Raw genomic sequence first — 21,867 nt, 5'->3', positions numbered from 1 at the left:
AGATAGGCTAGGATTACGACCCAAAGTCAGCAAAAACAGTCGTTAACCCGAGGGGGAAGGATTACCGAAATGGACAGCTTCGCACACGTGACCATGAAGTGTGGTGGATGTGATTATGTGTCATCTTAGCACCTCAAAAGTTGTAATGACCTGACATGCCAAGGTGCCAAGCGCGTAGAGTATCGAAACCTTCCTGTACGTACGTATATATAAGGTATCTAAGGTAGTCTGACGAAGGCTCCAATGTTGCTCGACCACTCGTGCAAACATACATCTTGCGTTTCAACGCCGTATGGTCCGTCGATCTTATTGAGCGGCAGTCCAAGCATTCAAGTGCGCAGGAACAACGAACTTTGTCACCGTATAGGTTACGGTAAGGAGTTTCAGGAGAGGCGTTCCTGCTGAACAGTGAAATTCCTTGGTAGGGAGCGTCGTGATTCCATTGCTGAAGAGCCAATGTACGAGGTCCCTAGCTTCGCACTTCAAAGTCTAGTAATGAAAGGACGAGTGCAATACTCCTGCATCTCCTGAATAGCAAAATTTCCATCTTAAATCACTGGATAGATTGCTCATTACGACAGTTGTGCCTACTCGACGTCGTTTAGGTAGTCACAAGACACAGTAAACTTGGATAGTAATGATGGCGTTGTCCGTCCCTTTGGACCGTGGTGTTGTTCTGGCCTTTGGGAACAGCGATCAGTTGGGTGTGATACAGGAGCACAGGAACTGTAGGGAATGACTGTATGCCATTCTATCTAGTGACTATAAGAGAGAGATAGGAGGAGGAGGAAGAGGAGGAAAACCTCTTCCTGGGCTATATACAGGCAGGTGTAAAGCATATTCGGTATAGACTTTAGGAAGGAGTGGAGGGGCTTAGCTCCTACTAACACACCCCCTAATTAAGATAAATATAAGGCTTTATATAGGCTTTTCTTAGTGTTTTTAGTATTTTAGTGTTATAACTTATATTTTTCTCAATTAATGCCTTTATCTATAATTATATTTAATATTCTCTAGAAGTCCGGCTTTAGTAATACTTTTATAAAGATATCAGCGACATTCTCCTTCGAGGAGACTCTTTCGATGTCAAAATCGATACTATTTCGCTCTCTAGTAAAATAAAAGTGTATTTTAATATATTTTAATCGATTTATAACGCGGTAATTCTCTATTAGAGATATCGTAGGGTTATTATCGCAGAATAGTAGTATAGACTTCGGTAAGGCCTTATATTCCTTAAGGGCTTATCTTATCTAGAGGAGAGTTATTACGGCGTAAGAGTAAGTAATATATTCAGCTTTATAGGTCGATTTAGCGACTAATAACTACCTTTTAGTGCTCTAGGAGGTAGGATATCCGTTATAAAAGACGATAAAGCTACTATAGGATCGGGCTATATCGATATCGTTTCTATATAAGGTATCGGAGTAGATATAAAGTTCTTAAAGCTTTAATAGTATTCTAGTATAGTATTTAATCTTAAATAATATTATTCCCTTTAGATATCTTAGTATTTATCGTACTATATTTAAATAGCTCTTATTTAGCGCTAAGTTCTAGCTAGATATTAATATAACCGAGAATATAAGGTTATATTGAGTTCTAATAACGAGGAAGTTTAGGGAACCTATTAGTTATTAATATAGGTTTATATCGACTATTTCGTCCCCTTCTTAGGACTTCTTAGGGTAAGATCTAGGGTCTAGTGGTATAGCCCTAGGATTATAATTATTTATACCGAATCTTTTAAGGATTCTTTCGGTATAGCTCTACTATAAGATAGTAATATAGCCGTCGTGTTATTCTATCTCTAATCTAAGGAGATACTTAGCTATTCCTAAGTCTTTATATTTAAAACGTTAGCTAATTACTAATTTAAATAACTTAAGGTTATTATCTATCCCGGCTAGTAGTAGGTTATCGACGTATACCGCCATAATTAAGAAGTCGGTCTATATAGGGTTTATAAATATATAGGGGTTGAAGTTAGTTAGTTTAAGGCTATATTTAACGAGTACTTACTTTAGGGTTCTAAACTATTCACGACCTGATTATTTAAGGCTATATAGAGCCTTTTTCAAGAGGAGGATTAGCTATTATATAGTAGTTCTTACTTAGTAGCCTTTTAGTAATCTTATATAGACTTTATATAATAAGTTACTATTTAAGTAAGTAGTATCGAAGTCTATTTAGTAGAGTTTTAGGTTATATAAAGCTATAAGACGAATAATAAGTTATAGGCTTTCGTATTTAGTGACGAGGGAGTATATATTATTATAGTTAATACTATAAATTTATATATAGCCTTAAGCGACTAACCTTACTTTATATCTAATAAGTTTACCCCCGGTATTATACTTCTTTACGAAGACCTAGCGAGAATCGATAATATACTTTAGGTTAATCTAGTGGTTTTATATCTTATCCTAGGTTTCGTTTTCTATATAAGATAATAGTTCTATATTAATAGCTTTCTAGTATTTATAACTATCTATTATTTTCATAGTAGTACTAAATATTTTAGGGATGTTGTCTCCCTAGGTAATTAATACTATTACTTTAATAGGTTCTTCGGAGTCTATCGCTATATTCCTAAGTGCCCTCTATAATAGTCTAACTATTCTACCGGATCTAGTCTTAACCGGAGAGGAGGAAATATTTCTAACCGGAGATACTGTTGCCTAGGGCGAGGACGATAGTAAGGCGATAGGGATTTTAGATATAGCCCTCTTCCGAGGGGGAGTCTTTATACTAAGAGGTCCTATAGGTTCTAGTAGCCTAGGGATTATTACTTTCAGTGTTTTAATTAAGGGTTTCTCTATTAATATAATAAGAGGTTAGGAGACCTTTAGTCTCGGGGTATATTTAATATCTCTTAAGTAGATAATTATATTTCTATTAGGGATATAAATTCTCTTAATAGACCTACCTTAGTAGCCGATTAGAAAGCCTTTTTCGGCGCGGTCTAGTAGTTTTATTCCCGCTTTATATACCTCTATAGGGATATAGACATAACACGGCTATATAAATAGTTTAAGATACGTAATAAGAGGTTTCGTGCCGTAGAGAGCCTTAAATAGCGTAATATAATTTTATAGGGCCGAGTAAGGTTTAATATTTCTTAGGTATACGGCGTATAATATAGCCTCTACCTAAAGAAAGAGGTAGTTATTATCGCTAATTATTACCCTAGTATTAGTAATTATTATACGGTTAAACCGTTTAGTAGTACTATTACTCTTATAGCTATAGGGAGGGGTGAGATAGTATATAGTACTATCGGTATCTAGGATCTCCTTAACCTCCTTATTTTTATATTCACCTCTATTATTAGATTATAGGGTTTTAGTCGTTATTTTAAACTATATCTTTATATATTCCGTGAAATACTTAATAATTTTAGTAGCCTCGTCTTTATTTAGAAGGAAGTAGACCTAGGTAAACTTAGTAAAGTTATTAATAAAGGAAATAAAGTATCTAGACTTATTTAGCGAAGGCCGGGAGAATTTACCGGATAGATCTAAGTAAATAAGGTCGAATAGGCCCTTAGATCTCTTTATCGAGATAGAATTAGGGACTTTATAAGTAGATTTTACTAGATAGTAAGCTTTATAGTAGAAGTCTCTAGGCTTTATTAGTACACTATCGCTATCGTTATAGAGACGTTTAGTAGTAGTGGCGTTAATATTCGAGTAGCCTATAGCCTAGTAGAAGTCTTTATAGTCCGTAAAGTAGGCTATAAAGTTAGCGGTAATATAGTATTTAGTTTATATCTCGAGATTTCTATTTCTTCGTTACGCCTAAAGGATAGTCGATCTATTAGAGGTATTAACGAAGACGTCGTTACCTTTTCCGGTTATAGTATAGTCTATCTTCGCTATATATAGCTAGCTAAATAGGCGAGTATCCCTTAGGTAAGGACTATAAAGGACGTTAGTAAGTTTCGTATCTTTTATAGCGCTATTTAGTAGTAAAACTCGTAGGATAATAATTCCGATACCCTTAATTAGTAGTTTATAGCCGCTAGTAATAGTAATAGTCCCGTTCTATAGAGTAAGGGAAATAAAATTAGATAAATAACCCGATATATAGCGAGTAGTACTAGTATTAAAGATCTAGGCTAACGCGGGGGAAAGAGGGAGTTATACTATATACGCTTTAATAACTTCGTTATCGTCTTATATAGGTCTTTTACTTAGACGAGGAGGAATAGGTCTCCTTCTAGAGTCTATAGCAATATAGCTAGCGGTAAAGGTAATAGTAGTATCGTTATCCTCTAGGATATCGATAATAACCGTATTTCTAGCCTTAGCCCTCGTATTATCCTATTATTTATTCTTTTAAGTAGGGAATAATTATCTATTATTCTTCTTCTACTTAGCTTTATACTCTTTCAGGGCTCTATAGTTAGTATAAACGTATCCCACGAAGGTAAGGTTATATTTCCGATACTAGGTATACTTATTAAGAGCCTTTAAAGTATTTAACTCCCTTAGAGAGTTCTTTCTAGAGGTAGAGGTGAAATAAGTAGCCTATAGTTTAGTATAGAGGTTTCTATTAGTAATATTAAGTATTTTTAGCTCGATCTCGGTATATTTAGTAATACCCTTTATATTAAGGTTATTAATAGTATTATCTATAGTATTAGGAAGTATAGTAAGAAAGAATAAGCCTTTAACTTAATTAGACTCGAAAATTATCTTTATAGCCTTTATAACTTCCTATTAGGACGATTAGTAACGTTTTTATATCTTTAGCTAGAGTTAATTAAATTTATCGAGGTATTTCTAGAGGTCTTCTCTATCTTTATATCTTAGGGTGGTGATGTTCCTAAATAGATAGATAGTAGAGTTACTAGTATCTTAGTTAAATCGCTCGGTAAGAGATAACTAGGCCTTTATAGGAGTATTATAGCTAGTAACCGTTATTATAAGGTCCTAGTGGACTAAACTTAATAGTATAACTAAGGCCTTTATATTATTTTTATCCTAGTCCTCGTTAGTAGATATCCCTCTTTTTCTATCGATATTGTCCTATAACTTAGCGAATTTGAATACTAGTAACTAAGTAGACTTCTATTCGGAGTAGTTCTCGCCCCTTAGGCCTAGTTTTAGTAAGGAGGAGGGGTCTAATTTGAATTGGAAGCCTTAGGAAGCTATTTTAGTAGTGTTTTGGAAGGTTGATGGGGTGGTGAGGGTGGGGTTGAGAATGGATAGAATGGATGGAAATGATCAGCAGTAACGGATTTGGTGCATTCCGGGTCTTATAACCTGATATAGGAGCATAGGAACTATAGGGAATGACTGTATGCCATTCTATCTAGTGACTATAAGAGAGAGATAGGAGGAGGAGGAAGAGGAGGAAAACCTCTTCCTGGGCTATATACAGGCAGGTGCAAAGCATATTCGGTATAGACTTTAGGAAGGAGTGGAGGGGCTCAGCTCCTGCCAACAGGGTGTTCAGATACGAGAATTGAACCACTTTGGCTTCCTCCGTTATTACACATATTAATCTTCAGTATGAATCATCAACAATGCTTACAATCTCCAAATTAGGCTTAGTGGATGAACAGGATCATGCATTTCTGCATTAAGTCGCCCCACAATCCTCCATATTGTCATTCTATATCAACCTCCATCTTGTCAGGTATCAAGTAGGAGGAGTCCATCTTAAGCAGTATCTGATGCTATCTATGAAAGGAAAGAAATTCGGGTCCGTAGATAACATAGAGCCTTCTCGACAGTCGCGTGATAACCCACCAGCGCCTCACTCCGATCTTCTAGCATGGTCGCTCTCCCCCGTCGGCCTCATCCGACCAAGACAAGTTGCGAGGTAGCAACCGTTCGTCCAAGCCAATAGCTACTCGTGCCTCAACTCGGTCCCAAACAACATTGAAAGTGACGACCCGGCACCCACATAGGGGACTGTCTACTGCTTGCGCCGCCCCGAAGAGTATATAACCTGTCAACCCCTCTCCCCAGAATGGCAGGCCGGGACAAACGTTACTTACGTAGCTACATACTTCTCACTTAGCAGAAAACCATGTCGCCAACCGAGTCTCTCGTTCACATTCCCATCATCGATATCTCGGGCTATCTGGACGGAGATGCCGAAGCCTCGATACAGATCGCGCAGCAAATGCGCGAAGCTTGCGAGAAGCAGGGGTTTCTCCAGATCGTTGGCCATCAGGTTTCCAAGCAAGTCCAGAGGGACTTCCTGAGCTCGGTCGCTCAATTCTTCGCCCAGCCGCTGTCAGAGAAGGAGAAGCTCTCACAGTCGAACTCGAAGTGTTACCGTGGCTATGAGCGCATCGGCGGGCAGAAGCTGGATGAGCTTGATGATTCGGCAACACCTGACCAGAAGGAAGGTTTCTCTGTGCGACCAGAGCGCCCTATCGGTCGATTCTTGCAAGGGCCAAATCAGTGGCCGGAGAACCTGCCCGGTTTCAAGGAGAATTATATGCGTTATTTCGACGCAGTCCATCAACTGTCGCAGTCAGTCTTTCGCTTGATTGCTCTGTCGCTGGACCTGCCCGAAGCATACTTCGATGACTTTTCAGCTGACCCTGATGGTAATAGATCTGATTGCCTCTGGCAAAAAGTCCCTCTTATTGCTGTCGACTAACGGTGCCGTAGGTCTCTGCCTGTGCCGAGCTCACCACTATCCTCCCACCCCTGCCGATGTTGCTGGTCGGACTCGAGGTGTAGGTGCTCACACCGATTTTGGTGCCCTCACGCTTCTACTTCAAGATGATGGTATTTGCTTCGAGCCCCCCTTGCCCCTTCCTCTCTCTGACTACCCGCGTGTGACTGCGAATGCTTGTGCTAATCCCTTTTCCGCTCCGTAGTCGGCGGTCTGGAGGTGCTTCACCGGGCCACGAACACCTGGCACCACGTGACACCGGTCGAAGGGGCCTACGTGTGCAACATTGGAGATCTGATGCAGCGATGGACCAATGACCGGTACAAGTCGACGATGCACAGGGTCATCTCTCCATTTAGTGGAAAAGATAGATACTCATGCGCCTTCTTCAACGATGGAGCTCTCGACAAAATCATCGAATGCTTGCCAACATGCATCAACGCCGGCGATCAGGCGCATTACCCGCCACTCAAGGTTGAAAAGCACATTGTGGATAGATATGTGCAGAGCTACGGTGCCGCTGGCACCGTCTTGACTGCGGCTTGAGGGCGCAATGATGGAACTGCACACGAAAAAAGTACCATAGGGTCGAGAAGAAAAGGGCAGTCTTCGAAAGAAACCGCCCATCCCCTTTCCTGGTGGTCGGAGCAATGACTCGCAATCTACTGCCTTTTTGCTAGCCATTGGCGCCACCGAAGGTTCTTGGTGAAGTTTCGCCTGGAAGCCACTTAGATAATTGGCAACAATGGTGTTGACACTGGGCAAGACTCTTTGCTTCGGGGGCTCAGATTGCAGATTCCACCAATTGCATCTTGTACGGATGTAACGATGTTTTGAGTGCTACCTATCAGCATAAATCACGACAACCGTTTCCAACCCCTTCCTTCCTGACTGTACAAATTACTGTGCATTGAAGTCTCTTTAGTAAAATGGATAATGAACTAGATGTTCAACTTCTCTAAACCCTGCTCTCCCGCTCAAACTCCGGGCAGAATCGGTAATCTATATACCCTTCCTCCAAACCTGAACTGTAAAACGTATCTCGGTCGTAGGGAACGACATCTATTCCCTTGCGGATCCGAAAAGGCAGGTCAGGGTTGGAAGTGAAACTTCGGCCAAAAGCGATGGCGATATCCCTGGCTGGGTACTGTTCATCGACCGCCTTCCTCGCCGTCTCCGCGCGAAACCCGCCGGCGATGATGATCGGGCTGGTGTCGGCCCAGGCATCGATGGCGAAGTCGAGGTTCTCGCCTTCCTCAACGTCGGCATTCCCGGAGACCCGCGACTCCACCAGGTGAATGAATGCTAGCTTCAGCTGCCTGAGGCCTTGCAGGAGATGGGTAAATTGCGGTCGGGGGTTCTTCATCCCCATACCCTGGAATGTGCTGTAGGGGCTCAAGCGAATCCCGACCTTGTCCGCACCCACGGCGGCGACCACGGCAGCAGCCACTTCCAGGGCGAAGCGCGATCGATTCTCCACGGAGCCGCCGTACTCGTCTGTCCGGGTATTGCAGACATTTTGGGTGAATTGGTCAATGAGGTAGCCGTTGGCGCCGTGGATTTCGACGCCATCAAAGCCCGCTTTCATTACGGCATTCCAAGCTGCTTTAGCGTGATCTTGGACCAGTCCTTGGATCTCTGCCCTCGTGAGCTCGGCTGGGACGGGCGTTGCTCCGGGAGTGATGGCCTGCGCGCTGGAAGATGCAAACTTGATCCCAATCCTGCTTGCGACGGTCGGGTCGGCCGTGCGGCCGAGTGACCACAGCTGTAGAACGATATAGGACCCTTGGTCATGCACCGCTTTCGTGATCTTCCTCCATTCCTCGATCTGCGTCTCGGACCAAATCCCCGGTACGTTGGTGTAACCACCAGCATTTTCAGAGACCAGGGTCCCTTCAGTGATTATCAAGGTACCGGGAACCGAGGCGCGTTGTGTATAATAGGTAGTTGCGAACGGCAATGGGACATATGCGTCGTCGGCGCGAAACCTCGTCATGGGCGCCATGACCATGCGATGCGCGAGCTTCACTTGTCCAATTTGCAGAGGCTTGAACAGCTTCGAATCCTGCCATTGGGGAGGCGTCATTATGGGCGCGCGCATGTTGCTTCGAAAGTTGTGCGTGAAGGACTGAAAATCTACGTCGACGGGACAGTACCCCGGACGCAATGCCGGGTGTACTTATCCTTTGCGTTACTATGGCCCAGCGACCCTCAGGACAGGTCATTTTGAAGAGACTCCATATTGCTCTTCATCGACAACTTTGATCGCTGACAAATGTTTGAAGCCTCTTTGGACATCTAAGGCAAGGTCAAGCCCATCTTCCCATGTATTCTTGGTGTTCAGGGTCGCCCACGTCCGGCCCCACTTCATGGTATCGGATGGTTGGAAGACTGGCCTCTCTCTCGCCCAGCAAGTCGCCCAGCTCCGTCGCCGTCGACTGAGGTGTGCCACAGTATGAGATGTGTAGGCCTCCCGTAGCGTTTCGTCCGACGATGGCTCTGAGTGAAGATGGCGGGTGATCCAACATCAACATTCACGACCAGGCATCATGGCTGCTTCTATATCCGATACGTCGCTTAATCCCTGTATTGTATGTGCAGGTAGGTATAGAAATCGGATATATCGTATGTCTTTTAGCCACGCTCGGTGGGTTCGTTGTCCTCGTCCATACCCACAAACTATGATATATATATGGTGAAACGCCGCGGGGCCTGACCAATTCTCCTCGAGAGTACCTGATCAGATTCGTGCCAAGAGATCCTGTGGCGCCCGAAGACGCACTGAAGACGGAGAAGAACACATACGTGTGAGGATTGGGTCAGAGTCACCGAACGCGGAGCTACGGACGAAACATAACGAGGGTTGCGGGAACACGGCGGATAGGAGACGTGTAGAGATGAGTGTCTGATCCAAGTCAGCAAGGGGGGAAGGACTGCTCGAATCTGTGAGTGGAATGGCTATACAAATCTCAGTTCAAGGTCTTGCTTGCCCGTTATCAGTTGACTATATAATAGATGCTTGAATGTCGTCTCCGAAATGCTACCAAACCTTTAGCTGAATGACTATGTCCTTTTCATGGCTTCCCTCCCTCCACGGTTGCACCCGCAAACCGTCCTTCCTTGAACTCCTTCACCATGGTCTCCATGGTGACCCATTCGACGCCCTCGTGGGTGTTGATCCAGTTGATGATGCGCTCCTGCATCAGCATGATCTGGGCTTTCCCACTAACCTGGGGGTGGATGCTCATGGGGAAAACAAAACTATCGTACTCTTGGTACATGAATGCGAAGATATCCTTCCACGTCTGCTCGACCGAATAAGTATCGACATAGCCGTGGGTAGAGGCCTGCTTCAAGGACAGGACGAAGGGCGGCCAGTCGTCCAGATGCCAATTGGCGGGGACAACCACGACGTTGGACGGCTTCAGCGCGCTCATGGGCTTCATCCACGCCGAAGGAGACTTTTTGGTGTCGGTCGGAATCAATTCCTGCATGCCATCGGGCGCATAGTATAACTGTGCGTCATGATGCATATGCGAATGGTCATATTCAATCCCATACTCCTCCAGCAGCTTGATGGACTCTTTCGAGGTCGACCACGCCGGCGCCGTCCAACCCTTGGGTTTCTTGCCCATGAACTCGGTCAGCACTTGGATCGAGGTCTCTAAAATCTCTCTTTGCGATTGTTCGCTATGGTTGGCCACAAACTCATGCGTATAACCATGAAGAGCGCTGGATTTCCCGTCAAAACTAGTCGGAATCACATGGGGTGGGGTATGACTACTGACATTTCATGTCCCGCGTCGCGGACTTTGGCAATCTGGGTGGGGAAACTCTCCAGTGAATGGGCAGGGACGAACCAGGTGGCTTTGATGTTGTATTTGGCGTACAGCTTGAGCAGTCTGTCAATGCCCACCGTGGCCCCAAATATGCCGCGCGAAATGTCGGTCATATTAGCGGGAGAGCCATCCTGTGTGTTCAGCCTGGTGCAGGGTCAGAAGTTGCAGACACGCGTTTGGATTTGGGACATGCGCACCATCCGCTGACAGCGTCGACATCGACACCGTATCCTACAAGAACGCGTTTGCCCATTTTGCTATTTCCCGTTTCCTAAGGCGCTGTTGATTGACGTAGGGCGATTAGTCTGACTCTATGACGTTGCAGACAGAATGCGGCATTGGAAGTCGAAGACTTATACTGGGAGCAGCGCGTGATGAACGGGTGGATAATTTACCAACGTGGACGACCAAAAGGGTCCACCATCTCCGCTGCTCCCCTTGGGTCTCATCGTCGCACAACGGTGTAAGGCGACAATTTACGGAGTTGGGCGACACGAGGAAACGGGGGCAGTTGCGAGGGATATGGGCTGGGGGGAGGGAAGGTCATGTTGACCTTCAAGCTCGTGATGGACGCTGAATGAAGGAGTGTAGAAGGCATACGATAAGCCAACAGGTCTGTGCCTTGGGCCTGTAATTGACAATGAGATGAAACGTCCACACCGTCATTCGCAGGCCCTGGATCATTTGTTGCTGATTTGCTGGCTGTGAGGCTGCCGAACTCAACCAGCCGCAAGCCTCAACTGCTTCCCTTGCAGGTTTGCGGGGCCAAGTGGAAAAGTCTGCTTTCGGACATGGGCGACAATACATCCTTCCCTGTAAAGGTTCTTGAACATGTCAAACTCGCTCTCTAGAAGTTCTGACCACTGCCTAAGGACCCTGGGTCTAGAACCAACAAACACACCCGAAGCTATCGACTCTCTCTCAAGATCTGCCACCGCGTTGGATCAGCAATGGAAGACGACGGCTCTATACAGGCAACGCAGGCCAAAGATGAGGAGAGTTTTCAATCCCTGAGGGTGCATGATCTTCTGTCGCTGAAGGGGAAGGTCACGGTCATTACAGGTATGGTGACCGATTCACAACTACTCCAGTCCGTCAATCAATCAATCAATCATGGAAGCCTGACGGGGAGTATCCAGGTGGTGGAAGAGGCATTGGGCTCGCCATGGCGCGGGCAGTCGTTGAAATGGGCGGTGACGTGGCTCTGCTTGACAGGCTGGACGAGTCTGTTGACGATCTGGGAGAGATGGAACAAACCTTTCAGATCCGAATGAGGTACTATCGGTATGTGCGCCTCTGTCTCTGGGACCAATGGGTGAATAAGAAATTGACGCTGGGAAGGGTCGATGTTACAAACATGAGCGCGTTGTCAGATGCGTTTAAGCGTGTCAAAGAAGATTTCGGCTCCATCGATAACTGGTAAGAGGATGGGCGAGCGAGAAATTCCAAATACATATAATGCGATCAAATTTTGACAGCAGGAAAACAGCATCACCGCCGCAGGCATCGTCGTCGACCGGCCCTTTTCCGACCACGAATGGGACGAATGCTCCAGAATGCTCAACGTCAACGTATGTGAGAAGCTCCTCCCCGAAGACAATCGCCGCGAAAGAAGCCACCTTCTAATCAGAAGAGTTTGTCCCGTAAGCAGGTGATGGGAAGCTTTTTCTCGGCCCAGTTGGCTTCGCAAGTGATGCGTGAACAATCCACGGGAGGGAGTATCATCTTCATCTGCTCGTCAGCAGCGCACGCAGCCACCCCTTCACGACGCATGTCCATGTACAGCGCGACTAAAGGCGCCATTCTCTCCTTGACACGCAGTTTGGCCGTCGAACTCGCCCCGTTCGACATCCGTGTGAATTGTGTATCTCCAGGATTTATTGCGACCGAGATGGTTCTCGATCAGGCCAGTAAGAATGAAAACGTGTGGCAAGGGATCAAGAACGGGCCTCCGTTGAAACGGATCGGGTACCGGGCGGAATTGAAAGGCATCACGGCATATCTCTTGAGTGGCGCAGCAGCCTACACTACTGGCGCAGAGTGTGTGGTAGACGGCGGCATGACGTGCGGTAGAATCTAGAAAGCCTCTGAATTGATGGATGGCCGACTATGTATTTGGGTCTGGGCTGCTCTTTGAATCCGTCCGCAGTAGACACAAGGGCTCTTTTCCTCGTCGACGACGACCAAGTCAACCCGTGGATGATCCGCTTCACTCCACGTCGCCGTCTTCGAACATCAAGATCGAATGCTGCCATGCCCAAGACAGATTGTGTACTCTCACTCTCAGCGTAACTGGCTGCTTCCAGCCAATATTGACAATCGCTGGTCTAGACTTAGATATGCAGACCTCGTCGAATGGAGAGTTGAGATTGAAGTGGAGTAGCTCAACCAACAACAAGTCCTTTAGACAGATAGCTATTGTAGCTAGCCAGTCTCAATCATTGTGATTGTTCTACCCTTCAACTTCTCTCTTTCTTGTTATTTTGTCCACCGGGCTGTCGATTTGACAGGGAAGAGGGATGATAAGACTATCGAGGTACTCCATACAGCAACGAGAGTACCAAGCTACAAGTACCGCCCAGGTCCGGGTGCATGTGCATGTTCATACCGTATACCGGGGTGGTGCATCACCCGGGCTTAGGCGACAGTGATAATCCTCCTCTCGGGGATCCACGACACCACCAAACCCCCAAACACCAGGCGGCGTATGGACGCACAGAAGGATCTCTGGAACTCGAACTATGCGTGGACGTCTACATATATCAAAGACGGCACGCCCCATTTGAAGGAGTAATGTCAGACTGCAGGCGACTGACACTCGACAAGGGAACAAACACCAAGATTCATACCACAACGGCGTTTTCCTGTGCGTCCGAGACTGGAAGCATCGTGTCTGACTCCCCTCCCCCCCGACTAGGCCTCATCTCCGGTCAAACATGACTTACCCTGTACCCGGCACCGTCCACCTGGTGGATTTGGCGGGCAACCTGAGCGCCAAACATGAAGCAGGCGGCAACAACCAGATTGTACTCATCCCCCAGCCTAGCTCGGATCCCGATGACCCGTTGAACTGGACTTGGTGGCGCAAGAACCACAACCGATTCTGGCAGATAATGTGGACGGTGGTCGGCTGCGCCATCATCAGCTCGCTGTCGCCAGCCTACTTGCTCATCCAGGAGGACACGGGGATCCCCATCGCCGACCTCAACACGGGTATCGGCCTCATGTATCTCTTCCTGGGCTGGGGCAATGTGGTGACGCAGCCGCTGGCCATGAACTTCGGCCGACGTCCTGTCTTGATCTTCTCGCTCCTGGGCACTTCCTTGATGATCCTGTGGTCGGCCTACATCAAGAACAGCGGCGTGTGGTTCGTCAACCGCATCCTCATGGGCATTTTCTATGCCCCTGTCGAATCCCTGGTCGAGATTCTGGTCACCGATCTATCCTTCACCCACGAAAGAGGCTTCTACATGGGGGTGTACTCCTGGACCCTGTGGAACGGCGCCTTTCTTAGCCCCATCGCCGCCGGGTACATCGCCCAGAATCACGGCTGGCGCTGGATTCAGTACACCGGCACCATTATCGGCCTGACGGTCACCGTGCTCATGTTCTTCTTCTTCGAGGAGACCATGTACTTCCGACAGACCATCCAGGCCGAGTTCCTGGACGAGTTCGACTCCAATTCCAACCACGCGTCATCGACCGAAGTGGGAGCTGAGAAGAACGAGAAGAGTCAGAGCAATGACCCCGGATCGAAGACTCCCGAGGCTGCACTGGAGGAAGTGACCCTGGGAAAGAGCAACAAGACCTATCTCAGCAAGTTGAGGATGTGGGGGCTACGATCTCCCGACCAGCCCAACACCTTCTGGAAGTTCTTCCTTCTTCCATTCACCTTGGTGCGGTTCCCGGCCATGCTGTTTGCCGGTCTGCTTGTGGGTAGCATCCTGGCATGGTTCAACGTCTTGAACGCCACCATCGCGGAAGTCTTTGGTAACGCGCCATACAACTTTGACACCAACGAAATCGGCCTGATATATCTCGCGGCAGTTATCGGCACCACAGTGGGTTGTTTCCTGTCTGGCTGGTTCAGCGATATCGTCTCGGAAAAGCTGGCCCGCCGAAACAAGGGCATCAAGGAGCCCGAGGCCAGACTTTGGATTGCCCTCGTCACGCTGTTCCTCCACCCATTCGGGTGCTTTCTGTATGGCATCGGTGCCACTCAGAAGATCCATTGGATCGGACTCGCCTTTGGCATCGGATTTATCTCGCTGTCTTTGCCCACCGGCTCCAACATTGGCCTGACATATGTGATTGACTCGTACAAAGAAGTCGCGGGAGAATCCATGACCACCGTCATCCTCATTCGGAATACCATAGGTCAGTCACCCACGCTCCCAGCGCCTCTCGTCTGCTTGTCCCACTTTCCGAAAAGCGCTTTGCAAAAAGCACTGACATGTCTTCCCTGCAGGTTTCGCCTTCGCCTACGCCATTGCTCCGATGATCTCGTCTCTCGGATTGCAGAACAGCTTCATCTTGGTGGGTTGCTTGGGAGCAGGTTTCTGGTGTCTTTGCTTCTTGATGATATGGAAGGGGAAAGAGTGGCGCCAAAAGACCGCCGCCGCGTACTGGAAACTGGTCGAGGAACATGGACTCCATGCTCACTGAGGTTGGCGTTGACGTTAACGTTGATGCTAAGGCGCCACTGCTGGAGGAGCGCCATTCGAGTCGATTTCATATTACACTACTTGGTCTGAGGATAGCGGCTTGCAATGCGGGAGGAGATTGTTCTAATTTTGTAAGAGCCACCCTTGGTGTGCTTGATAGAGAGACAATAGATGTTTGCGACAAGGCTTCCAGTCTTTAGTTGTTGAAGAACCAGGTCAATTTTACCCAAAGCTCGTTGGCTTACGTCGCCCGGCTGTCTGACTCATCGTGGTGTGACTCATCGTGGTCCAAAGCCCCCGTGTCCATGTCCAGACCTTGAAAGGATCGGCCAGTTGAATGTGAGGGAGATTTTCACCTGGACTGATCACACAGGTCAATACCAGTCATGCACCGCGGGACAAGAGCATGGATCTAATATGAACACTTGATCATTTACTCATATACACGCATAGCATCAGAAGCCAGGCATTGATGTATCAAAGTGTGTCTCCTTTCCACAGAATAAAACCTAGTAGAGCAGAAAGGAATTCCCAGACTTTAGCATCCAACACATTCCACCGTCAAGATAAAGGCGCCAAAAGCTCACAGCTTCAACTCCAGCCGTTCTACAGGAGCGTCAGGAAATCCTAGACGAACGACGGCCTCTCGCCGCTTCAGATCCATGATGATATTGAACAAAGTCGAATTATCACCCACTCGACAAATGGCTGCCGGAGCATTCTTGCGGTCGGTGAAGAAGGAATGGACGTCGGTCCACGAAGGATCTTCCACCGCGTCCGTCAACTCGCGCATTCGCTCAACACGGAAAGGCGAGTCGGACAGCCATACCGTGTCCACGACCCCTGGGTGGGACATGAGTAGGTGGTTCGAGTGAATCACGCGCCCGCGGGAATCGGGAGGCAGCGTCGCGTGGGTGGTGGACGTGTACTCACACCCGTACGATTCGTGAGCATCCGAGATCAGCAGATGGACGGGTCCGGCGAGGAGACCGGATTGCTTCAGCGACTCGAGGGCATCCCTCGCTGTGGAATTTTCGAGGACCATGCGCATCCCAAGGTGGACGGGGAGTCGATCCAGATCTACGCCTTTTGTCCTGATGGCATTCATGCACACCCCGACGCCGGCCGAGTTGAAGCCTATCTTGCCTACCATGCCCGCCTCAGTCACCATTTGGATGGTTGGCTTGTCCAGCTGGCGAATTTCAAGGACGATTAAGTTTTCCTGCTGTGATATCTCCCACTATTGAAACCGTCAGCGGCGCAGGAACTCTCATCGCCAGGGGTGGGGAGTTTCACATCCCAATTCTGGGCCAGAAAACTGTGCTTTTCGGTCTGCCACGACAGCGAGGTACAGCCGTCGGTCCACCGGCCGAATGCAATCTCGGTCCGGACATTCAATGCCAGGATGTCCAGTAACGAAACTCCGGCGCCGTCCGCCACACCTGTGTGCTCGCCGTCAGGTGAATAAAATGGAGATCGAGAAATGTTCGACGGGGGAGATCTAGAGGGAAACTGGGCTTCCAAACCTTTCATTTCTTCCAGGTAATGTGGCCATTTGCGTTTGACTTTGGTCTCAAAGGTTTGCGCGACGCATCGAACCTCGTCCCAGTCCATCGCGCTGGCCTTTTGGAACATTCCTGCGTAGAAGGCAAGGCATCGCTGAATTTGCAATTGCGCACTAGAACCATGTTGGCGCCCGATCTATCAAAGTCAGGCCAAAAAAACCCCAAACAGTACACAAGACACGCGCGGGGATAGGTAGGAATTCACTTCGTAAGGCGTGCCACTGCACTTTATAGTGAGCATGATACTATCGGCTCTCGCACCAGAAGGCGGATAGAGTGCTTCGTGTTGAATAATTCGCGAGCAGCAACGGGGGTAGCAACGGGGGCAGCAACCATGTTTTGTCCATGAGTGATATGGCATTCTAAAAGGCCCGTCAAACGAAGACCTTGACATGCCCTGTCGCGTTGCGGTATCCACCTGGTTCAATACCAAGAGCCGGAGGTATATTCAATCCGTCTTAGTATGGAGTCGTGTGGGGACGAGCGGGATGGATTGGTGTCGCCCAGGTCCGAGGGTTGTCGCCCAGGTCCGAGGGTTGTCGTCCAGGTCCGAAAAGGTCCAGGCAAGTTGGACCAGGCCAGGGTCACCACAATGGGAACTCGTAGCACTTTACGGATTAGCACCAGGCTCAATGCTGCCGATCATGAATAAGGTCTCTGGACAGAGGGGGAGTCGACGCCAATCATTTCGATTCCAACGTTTGAATTTATGTTTGGATCACATGTACTCGTGGATGTCAAGGTCCATGCCAAAGTCAAATTCTGCATCCCAGTCGTGTGGGATGAAGGCGTAGGGATCCACGGAAGTTGCACTGATATCCATGAAGGGTTCCAACGGTGGCATGAAATTCATGGTGTCTGTGAATCCCAATACGTCCCCGAGGATTTCGGTCGGGTCATTCTCGGGGTCGTGGCCGAGTCTGTGGAACTGGGCGCCTCTCTCCTGCAAGAGAAAGTCGGAGTACTTCCTTTTAATGGGACTTAAGAGTCGATCGTACTCTTGCAAGCAGCGTGTTGCGGCTGGCCACCGTTCCGAGATGGTAGAAAACACCCGAGAAAAACAGTGGGCAAGCTCTTCGACTTCCTCCAGGCTGTATGTCTTGGCCACCTCGGACGTGCAGGACTGTAGAACCTGCAGGAAGACCACGGCGGAAGAGAAGGCATGATAGAGAGGGTGAAACACGTATTTGATCCGCCCGAATTCTGTGTTTGCCTGCTGCCAATAGCCGGTTGCCACCTGTACGCTGGACCGCAGTGCTTTCATTAGATTTTCGGTATTGAACGTCTTGACTCGTGGGGAAGGTCCGAACAACAGGACAATGATCCAGTGGTAGGCAATCTCGGCATACAGCACCATCTCATCCCAATGTGGCTTGAGTGCAGCGTCCTGATTCCAGCTCGCGGACTTGTGGACTTCATCCAACCACGTGCGAATCTCGGTTTCAGTCTGCGTGATCCAGCACTCCAGGGAAGGACAATCCGCCGGAAGGGGTTCATTTTGGTAGAGGACTGAGATTGCTGCCGACTCGACCAGGCGGAAGCCGCGAATCCGGTGTGAGACGAATTTGACCTTGGATCCAGTCGTGTCGATATAGTCTTTATGGATGGCCGAGTCGTCAAACTGGGATGGGAAAGGAACATGAATGTATTTGGTCAGAGTCCGGATCGGCCGGTGGAAGCCAGCACTGACGGCCACTTCCATTTCCCAAGCGCACCAAAAGATCCGGCGTCTCATGTCTTGTTTGGTCAGGTCCCGCTCGGAAGAGTCAACGACCTCCCGGTGAAGTCCCATTTCAATACAGGCCTCGCTCGAAATTCCGGTAAGCAGCCACAGGTTCGCCATACTGGGATTTAGAAAGGTATATTGGATGAGCAAGAGGAGAGCCTGTAGCCCGTAAATGTCGTAGGACATGACGGTGGACCGATGGAACATGGCGTTTCTGAACAGCTTGGCGGCAATGGAGTTGGCGTGCGCCTGCTTATTCCGGGCAGCAGTAGAGAGTGAGATGGCCATGATGATACTGACAATGTATTCATCCCACGCTGGAATAGAATCAGTTGTGGTGCTGTAGAAGACATGGGCAAAAGCATTCTCCACCTGGCGAATGTGGAAGATGGGATACTGATGGATGATGCGAGTGAGATATGTAGTGAGCAGGAACTCAGCGACCCGGATGGGGATCGAGGTGAGGGACATGTTGGAGGACTGCTGATTGAGGATGGTACGAGGATGACTCTGGTCCAGGTCCGACATGCCAAAGGACTTTTTGGCCGAAGGGATCTCAGTGGGCGCCGCAACACAGCCTGCCAGGCACGAATCCTGCGTAATGCCGAGAAAGGAGGGCATGATGTCGCAAATGGCATCGTCGACTATCAAAGGCACTGTCAGCCCCATGTCTCCGGGGGGTCCACGACCCTCAGCCATGGCCGCGTTCGACGGCCGCTGGGGACTCTCCAGAGCAGCAATGCGTTCCTCCAAGTATCGTGTAATGCTCCTGGGTGCCGTGTTGTTAGTGGCAGAGTTCCAGGCCACACACGGCACTCCGGCGTTGTAGCACGACGAGCATGACGGAGTGTTGGCATCGCACTGCAGAAATGAGAAATGGTTCCATCAGCACAGTCCGCGCAATGGAGATGGAGGCTTCAAGATAGCCACCTACCGTGACTTTTCTGTGTCGACATCGAGCGCACGACGTCGCCGTTCTCCTGACTCGTCGTGTTTCGCTCATCCAGGAGCTTGAGGAGAGGAGAACTCTGGCTGGGCAGGCATGAGAGTCGTGGTCGAGATGTGATTGTTGAAGTGTCCTGAGGAATCAGGATTGCTAATGATAGCCGGGAGGCTGCGAGACTACGAGTTACAAAGACTACTAGAACTACTAGCGTCGATACATAGTACTGTAGGGCTTGGTACCAAGAAGGTTTGGTGATAACAACCCGGATTCTCACCCGAGCGTCTTTACAACGATTGACAGAGACCCCGTCGCCTTTTCGGAGAAATTCCCAGTTGGGCCGGGAGGCGGTAAAGTTGACCACATATTCCGCCAGAGTGGCCCCCAGGCCCTCGGGCCCCCTCGATCCCTCGACCCCTAGCATTTGACTTGTCGGGCGTCGGAAGCTTAAGGCGACGCCCCCTTGGCCCTTATCAGAGGGGACGTGCGCCCTATGAGATCTGCCGTTCAAGGCCAGCAAGGCCCATCCGCCTGCCTGCTTGGCTCCTCGGCCTCGTTATCGGCGCCTGGCACCCACCGGCCGAGGGGCCCACAAGGGACAGCCAGCAACCAGACAAGGACCCCAGAACATGTCGTCTATCGTCTCACCCGTTCAAAGTAACGTCGACCAGAATCCCAACAGCGCTTGAGGCATGCCTGCAACTTCCAGCGATGCCGTCGACAGCGATGAGCTTCAACCTACCGACTTTGAGGCGCTTGTCCAGCTGCTCTCGGCCTGCAAAAGATGCCGCAAGTCCCGAAAGCGGTGTGATACCCAGCTACCTGCCTGTGCCAACTGCAGCCGGGCGGGCACCGACTGTGTCTTCTTTGACCATGTCTCCAAGGAGATGCTTCCTCGAAGGTAAGCTCTCTGTGGTCGACTCTCACCAACCGTGTTGACGGCTGCCAGGTACGTTGCTTCGATGATCTCCCATCTGAAACAACTTGAGGCGCGCTCTCTCGCAAAGTCGGATGCTGGCATGGAATCAAGGGCTGGTTCTTTGTCTTCTTTCGAATCCCACCAAGTCTTTCCCGTCCGACACTCCATCAGTGACCTGGGTGAGGACGGCCCAGCTGCTGTCCACGGGGAATTCACCTTACGATGGAGAGATGACATGGCAGCATCGGTGCCGTGCCCTCCTCTGAGCACCGCTTGTCAGGCTCTGATCGACCAAGACCTCCACGACTTTCTGATCAGCACATTTGTCGACACCTTGCAGGGTCCGTATCCCATCTTGGACTCCAACAGCCCGTTCTTGCAAAGGCCGCTATCCCATTGCGACAAACTCTCGCCTTGGGAGACATGCTCGCTCAAAATGGTATACTCGATTGCGTGCCACTGTATTCCAGCCAACGATACTCGATTAGTTCTTCTCTCCGACGTGCTTTATAAAGAAGCCACTGGCTATGTAGAGGAGATCACCGCCGATCAGAATGTCGAGTCCTTACAGACCATCGTCCTTCTTGCTTTGCGAGGCCAATTTGATGGACGAAACGGAAGTGCAGGCCAGCAGATCGCTTTCGCCCACCGCCTAGAGACCGAGTTGACGTCTCGAGAGGCTGACGAGGCAGTTCCAGCTCTGCAGCGTCTGAAGCGTATCATTTATTGCATTAGCAATCAAGTTTCCACGGCTCTCGATCGCCCTTCTGGTCTGGCCGCACCGGTACGTTGTCTTGGACGTGTTTGGGAAGTGAGGATGCTGATCAAAATTAGGCTCTTTCAGACAAGGAGAATTTGACCAGCACGACAGATGAAGCTGATGTCCTCTTCCATCTGGCCGCACTGCAGCTGCACATGCGCGGTGACAGGCCAATTGACCCTGCTCAGCTGGACTTCCTGACCAAGTCAATGGCTCGGGAATGGTCACCCTTAGTCCGAACATCGCTCTGTGAAACACGGTTTCTTTTACGGCCGACTCAAGAATCGGCCATGCAATTACTAGAGTCATACATGGGCGACGGCATGATTTTGACCATCTTCGTCTCACGCTGGACGTACAATGCCGTAACATTCTTGCTCTCCAATTCAGGCGACACGATTTGCCAACAAGGCTACCAGCTCGGAATGAGAGTCTTGGACCGATGCGCACTGAAATGGCCCAATACAAGAGTCCTGCGACGGGCTCTTCAGGACCGTGCATACCCCTCTAAGCAGTGACGCTCACAATATCAAAGCGGACATTGCTCTCAGAGCCGTGCTGCTATGTAGATCAAGTCAGACATCGATCTCTGCGTCTCTGGACTTGTCTATCAGCACCGTACTGAGGCCCCTAAAGTAACCATCTCGGCGGTAAATTAGCAGAGGCGGCGAGACCTTATGGCATCATGATATACAGTCCACACACTGCACGGGCATGCCTCCAGGTACTGGAGGCCAGCCTGCGACCATACCCGAACCTGGCAGGGTCGCCTAAACCAAAGGCGGTGTTGACATTGACGCTAGTGATAG

The 21,867-nt window shown here is 49.0% G+C and overlaps 6 protein-coding genes across 7 annotated transcripts; 3 read left to right on the top strand and 3 right to left on the bottom strand.

Moving 5' to 3' along the window:
- Positions 1 to 7,600: 7,600 nt before the first annotated feature.
- Positions 7,601 to 8,743, bottom strand: PV10_04093 (uncharacterized protein; the record flags this gene model as incomplete). The annotated part of the gene is made up of 1 exon (XM_016368614.1): positions 7,601 to 8,743. The coding sequence occupies one exon, from the start codon at positions 8,741 to 8,743 to the stop codon at positions 7,601 to 7,603; it is 1,143 nt and encodes a 380-aa protein (XP_016224402.1).
- Positions 8,744 to 11,317: 2,574 nt separating this feature from the next.
- On the top strand, positions 11,318 to 12,679 carry PV10_04092 (uncharacterized protein). Its single transcript, XM_016368613.1, has 5 exons — positions 11,318 to 11,543; positions 11,621 to 11,765; positions 11,823 to 11,900; positions 11,971 to 12,052; positions 12,133 to 12,679. The coding sequence occupies exons 1-5, from the start codon at positions 11,432 to 11,434 to the stop codon at positions 12,559 to 12,561; spliced, it is 846 nt and encodes a 281-aa protein (XP_016224401.1). The 5' UTR covers positions 11,318 to 11,431; the 3' UTR covers positions 12,562 to 12,679.
- A 738-nt stretch (positions 12,680 to 13,417) lies between these two features.
- On the top strand, positions 13,418 to 15,146 carry PV10_04091 (uncharacterized protein; the record flags this gene model as incomplete). Its single annotated transcript, XM_016368612.1, has 2 exons — positions 13,418 to 14,858; positions 14,950 to 15,146. The coding sequence occupies 2 exons, from the start codon at positions 13,418 to 13,420 to the stop codon at positions 15,144 to 15,146; spliced, it is 1,638 nt and encodes a 545-aa protein (XP_016224400.1).
- A 410-nt stretch (positions 15,147 to 15,556) lies between these two features.
- PV10_04090 lies at positions 15,557 to 17,230 on the bottom strand (the record flags this gene model as incomplete). 2 transcript variants are annotated; one of them, XM_016368610.1, is made up of 4 exons in its annotated part: positions 16,916 to 17,230; positions 16,672 to 16,846; positions 16,442 to 16,587; positions 15,729 to 16,385 (listed from the first exon to the last, which is right to left on the bottom strand). In XM_016368610.1, exons 1-4 carry the CDS (start codon positions 17,102 to 17,104, stop codon positions 15,729 to 15,731), a joined length of 1,167 nt encoding a protein of 388 aa, XP_016224398.1. In that variant the 5' UTR covers positions 17,105 to 17,230. The 2 variants fall into 2 exon arrangements, with proteins under 2 accessions (XP_016224399.1, XP_016224398.1); XM_016368611.1 differs by having other exon boundaries at positions 15,557 to 16,385; positions 16,672 to 17,230.
- On the bottom strand, positions 17,229 to 19,635 carry PV10_04089 (uncharacterized protein). The gene is made up of 2 exons (XM_016368609.1): positions 19,371 to 19,635; positions 17,229 to 19,297 (listed from the first exon to the last, which is right to left on the bottom strand). The coding sequence occupies exons 1-2, from the start codon at positions 19,437 to 19,439 to the stop codon at positions 17,429 to 17,431; spliced, it is 1,938 nt and encodes a 645-aa protein (XP_016224397.1). The 5' UTR covers positions 19,440 to 19,635; the 3' UTR covers positions 17,229 to 17,428.
- A 436-nt stretch (positions 19,636 to 20,071) lies between these two features.
- On the top strand, positions 20,072 to 21,786 carry PV10_04088 (uncharacterized protein; the record flags this gene model as incomplete). The annotated part of the gene is made up of 3 exons (XM_016368608.1): positions 20,072 to 20,280; positions 20,329 to 21,082; positions 21,148 to 21,786. 3 exons carry the CDS (start codon positions 20,072 to 20,074, stop codon positions 21,574 to 21,576), a joined length of 1,392 nt encoding a protein of 463 aa, XP_016224396.1. The 3' UTR covers positions 21,577 to 21,786.
- Between the last annotated feature and the right edge of the window lie 81 nt (positions 21,787 to 21,867).

This window comes from Exophiala mesophila (genome assembly GCF_000836275.1).
Source record: "Exophiala mesophila strain CBS 40295 unplaced genomic scaffold supercont1.3, whole genome shotgun sequence".
NCBI classification, from domain to species: Eukaryota; Fungi; Ascomycota; class Eurotiomycetes; order Chaetothyriales; family Herpotrichiellaceae; genus Exophiala; species Exophiala mesophila.
The sequence above is the reverse complement of the archived record's forward strand: the minus strand, read 5'-3'. Positions and strand labels throughout refer to the sequence as shown.

Bases quoted from the DNA above. Each gene is read 5' to 3' on its own strand.
- PV10_04092 (XM_016368613.1), top strand. From the start codon at position 11,432: ATGGAAGACGACGGCTCTATACAGGCAACGCAGGCCAAAGATGAGGAG. The intron at 11,544-11,620 runs GTATGGTGACCG...GGGAGTATCCAG, and splicing joins GAAGGTCACGGTCATTACAG to GTGGTGGAAGAGGCATTGGG. The intron at 11,901-11,970 runs GTAAGAGGATGG...GCAGGAAAACAG, and splicing joins TTCGGCTCCATCGATAACTG to CATCACCGCCGCAGGCATCG.
- PV10_04089 (XM_016368609.1), bottom strand. From the start codon at position 19,439: ATGAGCGAAACACGACGAGTCAGGAGAACGGCGACGTCGTGCGCTCGA. The intron at 19,298-19,370 runs GTAGGTGGCTAT...TCATTTCTGCAG, and splicing joins GTCGACACAGAAAAGTCACG to TGCGATGCCAACACTCCGTC.